This window comes from Taeniopygia guttata, chromosome 10, assembly GCF_048771995.1.
Source record: "Taeniopygia guttata chromosome 10, bTaeGut7.mat, whole genome shotgun sequence".
Classification (NCBI taxonomy): Eukaryota; Metazoa; Chordata; class Aves; order Passeriformes; family Estrildidae; genus Taeniopygia; species Taeniopygia guttata.
Window position 1 is genome coordinate 13,171,546 of NC_133035.1, and position 9,493 is coordinate 13,181,038.

The window sequence follows — 9,493 nt, forward strand, 5'->3', positions numbered from 1 at the left end:
CGCCCGGAAGTGCCCGCGCGTCACCCGCGGAGCAGCTCCCGCCCTCCCGCCGCGCCGCGGGTTCGAGTCCCGCGGGGGCCAGCGGCGTGCGGGGCGGTGACACCGAGTCACAGGGAGGGACCGCGGTGGGTCTCCTGCTCCGGCCTCCCGGGGCGGGTATCCTGCTTCGGCCTCCCTGCGCAGAGCACGGGCACAGCATTGCAGCCCGATGGTCCTGGGGTGTCTCCCGTGAGGGAAACTCCACGGCTGCTCCTGGAGCGGGGTGGGCAGCCGGGGTACCCACATTTGGGCACAAAGTGCCCATTCAGGGCCACCCCGCATCGGCAGCGAGTGCCACCCACGTGCGGCTCAGATACATTCGGGTAAACCCCTTAATTCCGGGGGATGTGAGGGGTGGCCTCTGGCGTACCAGGAGGTGTAGCCCTCCCTTAAGCTGCGGGATTTGGCCAAAGGATGCGGTGCCAGCCCAGCGTGGGAGCTTTCGCAAGCCCCGTGCTCACACGGAGCAGGGGTTGATGCTGCGGGTTTGACATGGGGCTGTGGGCAGGGAGATAACCAGACCTGGGAGAGAGGAGCACTTAAGGCTCTGTCACAGTCCCTCCCGAGACACGTTCACCCGGGACAAAACACTCTCTTCGTGATGCCAGGGGTTGTACATGTGTCTGCAAAACTGTTTCACCTGTGATGACCATGCTGGCCAGGTGCCTCAGGGGTCACAGGTTCTCTCTGGCACCCCAAGAGAGATTATTGGGTCTGTTTGGGAAACCCCATGCTGATGATGTACCCCTGTTACGCACTGTTTTGCGCTGAGCTGTGCACAAAGGTCCAACGAGCTGTAGGAGGGAGCTGAGCCTTGCACCAGGGCTGGTGTGAGAAGGGGATGGGAGGGCTGGGTTCTCCTCTGAAGAGCAGTGCACAGGGCCTCAGGCCACAAAGTGCATTGCTCAGGGTTTTGGCACAGGTCTGAATGTTCCCTCAGCAGCACCCCAGCCTTTCATCTGGAGTCTCGTGCCTTCCTCCTCCTCCCTCCCTCACATTGGGGTCTCAGCTCCGCTTGCAGGACAGCCCCGTGTGGAAACCAAATCCCTAAATCCCAGAGGCATTACAAAACATGCCTTGTGTAAGTCCCTTCAGCCCTGCTCTGATGCTTAGCCTGGCCCTGCCAGCTCCCCGAAATCCCCATCATGGCAAGAGCCTGGCCAAGCTCCTCTCCTGGGCTTGAGCACAGCTCCATCCTCTCCACATCTTCATGCAGCTCCCACAACCCTTGACCCAAAGAATGAAGGCTGCAAGGGCTCTCCTGCCCTATAGCTTCAGCATGCTGGGGCAGCCCAGAGAACCCATTTTGCCATCCTGCTGCACCCACATGTGGACTGACCTTTGTTTCTCCCACATCCTGGGGCTCCCCTCCCTATGGGTCTGTGGCATCTCCCTGGGGGTGGATGGCTTCCAGTTCCCAGAGCTCCGAGCACTCAATCATCACTTGAGGGTATTGTAGAAATTTTGCCCATGTCTTTTTGTTGTAAAAGCTGAAAGGGGCCTTGTATGGATGCTGGTTTGAGAGGCCTCATAGGGGAGGAATTGGAGAGCCCCAGGAGCATCCTCTGCTGCAGACCCATCCCCGCAGCCAGACCCTGCCCACATGGCTGGATTCACAGCAGGATCTTGCCAGGGTTTTTTGGGCAGAAGCTGGGGAAGAGACCTGTCCTGCTCACCCTGGGGAGCAGGCCGGGATGGCAGGCTGCCCACCACCTGCCTCTGCCCCTGCCCCGTGCTAATGAGCGAGTTACACAACAAGGAGCTTTTATACTTTGTTAATCGGTCCGGCATCCAGCCCGCCTCTCCACGCACGCTCCGGCTGGCGGTGGAGCCCCAGCTCCCTCCTTCCCTCTCCTCAGTTGCCTTTTGTAATGTTTTAATGGGGTTTCTTTCCTGGGCTGGGCTGACTTAATTGCAAAGCTGCAGTGAGTTGATGCCTTGTGACGGTCTAATCCCAACCCGGTGACTCTACAAAGCTTTCGCCCGGTTTCCTTGCTGCTCCACTCCGGCCTCGCCATCCCTGCTCCCCTCTCAGCTCCGTGCACTGACCTGCCGAGGACAGTTCAGCTTTTCCTCTTCCTGGTGAGTATCCAGGACATTTTTCAGCTGAAAGGACTGTGTTGAAGACCATCATCCAGCCCTCACTCAACCTGGCACCTCCAGAGCTTGAATTGGTTTTGATGCCTGGAACAAGGGGATGCCTCTCCATTTCCCAGAAGGTGGAGAGAAAGAGAATGCCCCTGGGAAATGGATGAGCTGGAGCCAAGCATCCCTCACACAGCCTGGGCTTGGAGCTGGTGCTACAGGGGTAGATGCTGGAAGTAGGATGAAGGATTCTCATGTATGGGAATAAGGTGTTTCATCCAGACTGTGTTGGAAAGATGCTGAGATGTTTACAGTCCAGCCTTGCAGTTGGTAGAGCAGTGAGACTTGAGAGTTTGGGAAATACTTTGTAGATGAGTATTTATTTTGGTAATACTATTTATTTTGGTAGCAGAAATAGAAGGATGAGCTGGCTGCCTGGCCAAAGTTGGATGCTCGCCTCTGCCAATGTGAAGGTGGTCTGAGACCACCTGGGTGAGTGCAGGCTGAGATGCCCCCAGCCCAAAGAGGAAAGGCAGAGTGAGAAAAACATGTGAAGGTATCAGATGATCAATACACAGATTTTTAAGCTGCTTTTGCAAACATCCCTGGTGTTTCTCCAGGCTGCTCAGGTTCCTCGGGCAGGCAGAGATGCAGGCAGTAGGTGATGGAGCTGAGGAGGGCTGGGGGTGTCCTCTGGACACCCACTTCTGCCCCCATCTGTGCAAGATATCAGGGAATGGGGCACAAGGGAGGCCGTGGAGACCATTTGGATCCATGCTGATTCCTCCTTCCCTCTGCCAGTGTCCTGCTGCCAACAGAAGACAGAGGACAACATGTCTGCAGTTGTGAGTACTGTCCCCACGCTGCCCCATCCTCTGGGCTCTGACCATGCCCTCCCTGCAGTGCTGGGATGGGGTGCACAGGGTGCACCTTAGTCCTAGCAGCACACAATCCATCCCAGCCCCAGCGTGCATGTGTGGAGCCTCTCCCCTTCCCCGTGGCTCCCAAGGAGACTTGCAGTGGGGCAGGGAGCTGGGGGGCTGTCTGGGGAGCCCCCACATCCTCTCCTCCCCCCAGACGGGCACGTTCCGGATCGTGTCGGAGGAGGAGCAGGCGCTGCGCTCCAAGCTGGAGCGCCTCACCACCAAGGACCACGGCCCCGTCTTTGGGAGGTGCGAGAAGATCCCCCCACACACCCTGCAGAAGGTGAGGAGGCTGTGGGGAATGGGGGGCAGCTGCAGCCCGAGGCTCCTGCTCCTCAGGGGCCAGAGGAGACTCTCGACTGCCTCTTGCACTGGTGGGGGATGCACTTGCCAAAATGTCTCCAAGCTGGGGATTGAGTGACCCTGCCTTCCTGTCCTCCCCCAGTTTTTGGGTGCCTCCTCGACCCTCGGGGTGTTTTAGAATGTGTGTGTGGCATCACTGGGTCCCCTGTCTGTCCCCCCAGGCCAAGGATGAGCTGAACGAGACGGAGGAGAAGCGGGAGGTGGCGGTGAAGGCGCTGCGGGAGCTGGTGCAGGAGCGGGCGGGCAGCGAGGACGTTTGCCAGAAGGTGGCCGAGAAGGTGCAGGAGAGGGACGACTCCTTCTTGCTCCGCTTCATCCGTGCTCGCAAATTCGACGTCCACAGAGCCTATGACCTGCTGAAAGGTGGGGAGGGGTCCTGGGCTGTGATGCTGTGTGAGGATGAGGGTACACATCCCCCAGCAGCTCCCAGTCCTGTGCTGGTGCCTCCTAGCCCAGACTGGACTGTGCTGGCAAAGCAGGACCCTGACATGGGAAGGGAATGAAGAGAGGGGATAAATAGAAAAATTCAGGGTTTGGAGAGAGGGTATGAATAGAAAAAGTCAGGATTGAGGGGCTTGGAAGAAGTTGTGATGGGGAAAGAAATAAATGAGGGTGACACCAGGCTTCCTGCAGCACCAGGACAATCCCATTCCTCACAAGTTTACTCAAACAAAATGGAAAAACCCCTCACATTTGGTGATGGTGTTTTTCGTGCAGCAAACCCAGCTGGCTTGGGCTGCATCCCCTGGAGACCCCCATGCCCTGTACATGCCCCACACTCCCCCCTCTGTACCCCTGTAAGGAGCCAGTTCTGCACCCTCAATGCTTCTGTGCATGGTGCCTGGGAGGCTCTGCACCCCCCTGGGGCACCTCTAGGTCTGGGGACAGGTTGGGGTGCTTGTGGCACCCTCTCCTCACACTGGGAGTGACCCATAGGCATGGAGGGGGAACAGAAGAGCAGCCTAGAGGGTGGCTGCTGACTGGAACCTGCCTGGCTCCAGCTCTGCTCTTCTTTGTGTCAGCTATGGGGATAATGAGTTGTAATTATCAGTGCTGGCTCTCAGACGAGCTGTTTTGTTTGCCTGCATTTTCCCAGGATGAAATTCCTTATTTCGTGCCTGCCAGGTGCCAAGAGAGGGTAGATGGGGGTTTTCACCCAAACAGGGAGGAAGGGGAGAAGGGAAATGAGGGGGGAAATTACTTTATCTACTTGTTAAGGAGTTGGAAAGAGAGCAGGTGTGGGAGTTTCCTGGCTAGGGGAGGGGTAACACCAAGCATGCTGGGGCTGGTCTGCTGCTGAGCTTCTCTTTCCCCCTTTGCTGGAGGAGACCTGACCCATGTGGGCCACAGACAGCACTGACATCTCACCATCAGCCCATCCTGTCTCTGGCTGGGAAAGCAGGCTGGGAAAGCAGGCTGGGAAAGCAGGCTGGGACAGCAGGCTGGGAAACAGGCGGTTTTGCAGTTGTTTCCTCTCTCCAGGCTACGTGAACTTCCGCCAGCAGTACCCCGAGCTGTTCGACAACCTGAGCCCCGAGGCCGTGCGCAGCACCATCGAGGCCGGCTACCCCGGCATCCTGGCCAGCAGGGACAAGTACGGCCGGGTGGTGATGCTCTTCAACATCGAGAACTGGGATTACGAGGAGATCACCTTCGATGAGGTGAGCCCAGCTCAGAGGCTGCTCCCACAGCAGCGGTGCTGCTTTTGGGCTTGTCCCGCTCGGCACACGTGAGCACATCCTCCTTACACACACATGTGTGTCCGTCCAGCCATACAGGTGGAAGTAAGTCTGTAGCACTTTGTATTTATCCTTTGAGGGAGCCTGGGAAAGTATGGTCTACTGATATTTCTCCCCTCTCAGCCCCTAAATTATCAGGCTAGCCCAGAGATCAGAGGCTGCGAGGGGAGGAATATCAGGAGATGGCAAAGATTTCCAAAAGAGGCTCTTACCCCAATATATGTTGGTTCAGCTCTTTATTCTGTGATGCCCATGGGGAGAGTGGGGCAAAAGAGAACGAACAGGAAATGTCAGGGGTCTATCTAGATTTTGGGCAGGGAGGCCTTCTTGGCTCTCCACCAACCCTGTCAGGGCAGGAAGGAGGGTCCAGGGTTATCTGATCAGTCACAGGGTCCCGGGGAATGGGGAACAGAATGCCCATGAGCACAATGCAACAGTCTACCCCAAAGGATGCAGTGCAAGATGCATGCCAAATTCAGGGTATGCATCCCCCAGCCCATGTAACATGGGTTGCAGAAAGGCACCACACCATTAAATCAAGGGCACAGGAGGAAACTGAGGCCCAGGGCATGAAAAGGGTTTCTTGGCAAAGAGGTTCCAAACATGTAACTCACAGCTTCTCATGGTTTCCTTTTCTGCTTAGCCCTGAATCTGGTCTCAGTGTATCACTGATCCAGATCTAAAGCTCATGACTTGAAAAGAGAATGTGATCACCCCCTCCCTGCTCTGAAATCTGGGGGCTGGCGGTGACAAGCAGGCTGGAGCCCAACAGACCCTGGATAACGCTCCCAGAGTACCCCCTAGGGTCTGTGGGAGGTGAGACCTCATACAAGACCCTGCTGTCTCTCCTCTCCATTAGATCCTTCGTGCCTATTGTATTATCTTGGAGAAGCTGCTGGAGAACGAAGAGACCCAGATCAATGGGTTCTGCATCATTGAGAACTTCAAGGGCTTCACCATGCAGCAGGCATCAGGGATCAAACCCTCCGAGCTCAAGAAGATGGTGGACATGCTGCAGGTGAGGTGGCACAGTCTGCACCCAGCAGTGGCAGAGGGGACCCTGGGGAAGCAGGGAGCTCAGAGAAGGGAGGTGGCAGGGCTAGCAGGGTTTGGAACAATGAAAAAGCATCGTGGAGAGGCTCCACCACCCTCTCCCTGCCTTGCCAGCTAATTGGCTTAACCCTGCAAAATCTTCCCCACCCCATCTTCCTCCTCAAATGGCTGGCCAGAAGCAGTACTACCACTCCTTGCAGCATCCTAGAGCATGGCCTGGAGGGCTTTCCTCATGAGCCTCTCAGCCCAGCCTGGCCCAAGCTGGATGGAGACTCACAGACTCCTGGAGACTCCAGAATTTCTGCCCTTGGACCAAATGCCAAAGACACTCGGCTCTTCCCAGGGGAGGTCCTTCTCAAGGAGTGGGAGCAGTGAGCTGTCTGGGAGGCTCTTCAGCTCCCTGGTACTCCTGAGGCCAGGATGGTTGATGCTCTGGGTCAGAACAGAAAAGGGCCATCAAATAGAGAAGGGGACATGGAGCAAGGACAGCCGTGGCAGTGCTGGTGTATCCAGTGCTGCCTGCTCAGATCTGGGCAAGATCTGAGCAAAAGTGAGATCACCATCTGTAACCATCTGTGTCTGGGTTTGGGATCCTAGGACTCCTTCCCAGCGCGGTTTAAGGCCGTCCACTTCATCCACCAGCCTTGGTACTTCACCACCACCTACAACGTGGTCAAACCGTTCCTGAAGAGCAAACTGCTGGAGAGGGTGAGTGTGGGAAAGGGACCTGCAGGCAAAGGCACGCCCTTGGGTGAAACAGAGCAGCTGGGGAGAGCTGCCCTGGTCCTCTGCTGAGGGTCACTCCCATCTCCCTCCAGGTCTTTGTGCATGGCGAGGAGCTGGAATCCTTCTACCAGGAGATCGACGCTGACATCTTGCCAGCAGACTTTGGTGGCAACCTGCCCAAGTACGATGGCAAAGCAACTGCAGAGAAGCTCTTTGGGCCTCGCATCGAATCTGAGGACACGGCTCTCTAAAGCAGGAGCCTGCTGCCCTCCCCTGCACCGCAGCGCCAGAGGTGGCCCTCTAACCCCAGAGGTGGCCCTCTAACCCCAGAGGTGGCCCTCTAACCCCAGCCACCTCCCTCCTGTAGCATCGGTCGAGTGAGTGCTCGTGCTGAAGCACCCTGGGTGTGCTGCTCCATGCCTGTCCCTCCTGTCCCCACTCCAGACAGAGGGCTGTCCCTCCCAGGCACAGATCCTTCCCTCCAGAGCTGCTGGAGAAAGGAGGTCACCAGCCCTCTCCCACAGCGTTTCCTGGAGCTGCAAGGGGAGGACGGGAGAGCGTCTGCTCTGGGAAGGGAGTGCTACAGTGAGGGAGAAATAAAGCGTTTAACAGCAGAGCTCTGCGGTCCCTCATGGTGAGGAACAGGGGCACAGCTTTTTGGGTGCTGGCTGCATTGCTGGTTCTAAGATCAGGAGTACCAGCGTTTGGCAGGAGACTCCTGTCCCCTCATCATTGACTACACTTTGGCACTGGAATCAAGGAACCGCCTATCTCCATCCTCCCTGCATTCCAGATCAAGTCCCTTTCTTGCCTGAGAAAGGGCCCCCAGTTCTTTTTCATATGCTCTAACCAGGGAAGAGAAAACAGATGCAAACAAAAACCCAACCAGGGTCCTAGGTGGAGCTGTCTCTGCCTAATTCCTGCTTGGGCAGGAGCCATTGAGACTAGGAGATGGATTTCAATCGCAAAATAATTGAAAGAAAATCAGAATGTACCCTCCTAAATCCTTCAAAAGCATCAGCACAGTTGTTTCTCCTAGCACTGCACTGTGAAAGGGAGCTCATTCAGGGAAGCCCCACCAAAAGTCACCATGGAGGGCAAAGGATGGTACCTGTGCAGCAAACAAGCTGCAGCTGACACTAATTACACCTTGCTCAGGTGGGGAAGAGGGAGGAATAAGTAGCTCTCCCAAGCAAGGGAGTCAGTTCTGGTTCATGAACGAGGCATCTCCTCCAAAGAGCCAAACCCATTCCCTGACCATCTGCTCCCTTGGCCAGCAGCAGGGCTCAGAGAGGAACAAGTTCTGGGTCTCTGCCCAGGTTACCTTCTCCCTGAGCCTGGTCCCACAGTGGGTCCCGTCCCCCCTCCCAGGGAGGGAGGGACTCCACACGGGTCCTTTTCATCAGCCAGCCTAGCCCCCCCACCCAAAGCTGGCTGAGGTGGAGGGTGCTGACAAGAGCCACATTCATCAGGGCCCTGGCTCAGGCTCAAACCAAACAGGACAGTGGCTCTGAAGCTGCAGGGAGGACAGGGTCTGTCTGGGGTTAATGTTTGCTCCAGCCTCAGCTGCTTGCTGAGTCCATGCATGGAGAGTCCCAATCCTTAGGCTGTGCCAACCTTGTGCAAGAGTCCAGAGACAGAGCAAAAGGCACTTCTCCACCTCCTTTGGCTCCTTTCTGCACCTGGAGCCATCCCAAGGAAACCTTGTGTGACAACCCTGCAAGCATCAGGCCAGTGCAAACACAACAGCACAGCTTGCCTGGGATGCAGAGCAACTGCAGCTTGTGGAAACAGAACAAGGGGAAACAAACCCATTCACACAGACAGGAGTATCACATTGCTGCCCAGGGGTTTAGACTGGGATAGTCTCGGCTCTTGGGAGGTGCCCGTGGCTGCTCACCACTCCTGTGACAAATTGTCAGCCAGGAGCTTGCTGTGATGGGGAGACAGGGAACAGCCCAGCAGAGCTGGGAGCTGAGTGACTGACCAAGGGAGGAAGGAGTTCTGAAGTGGATCTAACAGCTAACTCACAACAGCCACTCAATTACAGATGAAGCCCATTGTGTCCCACAAATCACCCAGTCCAGCTGCCCCAGCAGGTCACCAGTCCCAGTTACCCTCCACAGCTCCCTCCCCTGGGCTCTAGGTAACAAACCACACAGTGGAGAGTTGTCAGGGGCAGCTGAGCAGAGCTTTTGCCAGGGCTTTTGTATGCTCTAGGCTCGAAGATGTCACTGTCCTGGCCAGAGATGCTGGCTTGTGTTTCTTCTGCCAGCAGCTCAAAGATTAAGACATGCGCTTGCTCTCACATAGAGAAAAATAAATGCTCTATTCCACTGGCAAAAATAACTTTTTCAGTAGTTTCACAGCAGATGTGGTTTTTTAAGCTGATGCTATACCTATTCTCCACCAGAGTGGCATCAAAGACTTCTTCTTGGCCAGAAGACAAAAAGAAACCAGGAAAGGCTTGAGCACGAGTGCTTCTATCACCTGCCCCCCAAGCTGGGCCTCAGGGAAGACTGAGAGCCTCTGCCAACACATGGAACTTCACACACAGGCACTAGC

The 9,493-nt window shown here is 56.2% G+C and overlaps 1 protein-coding gene across 1 annotated transcript; it reads left to right on the plus strand.

Annotated features, from left to right (window-relative positions):
* Window positions 1–1,959: 1,959 nt before the first annotated feature.
* On the plus strand, window positions 1,960–7,544 carry RLBP1 (retinaldehyde binding protein 1). Its single transcript, XM_030281833.4, has 8 exons — window positions 1,960–2,121; window positions 2,926–2,969; window positions 3,202–3,330; window positions 3,572–3,773; window positions 4,893–5,071; window positions 6,009–6,167; window positions 6,800–6,910; window positions 7,021–7,544. Exons 2-8 carry the CDS (start codon window positions 2,958–2,960, stop codon window positions 7,177–7,179), a joined length of 951 nt encoding a protein of 316 aa, XP_030137693.1. The 5' UTR covers window positions 1,960–2,121; window positions 2,926–2,957; the 3' UTR covers window positions 7,180–7,544.
* Window positions 7,545–9,493: the final 1,949 nt, after the last annotated feature.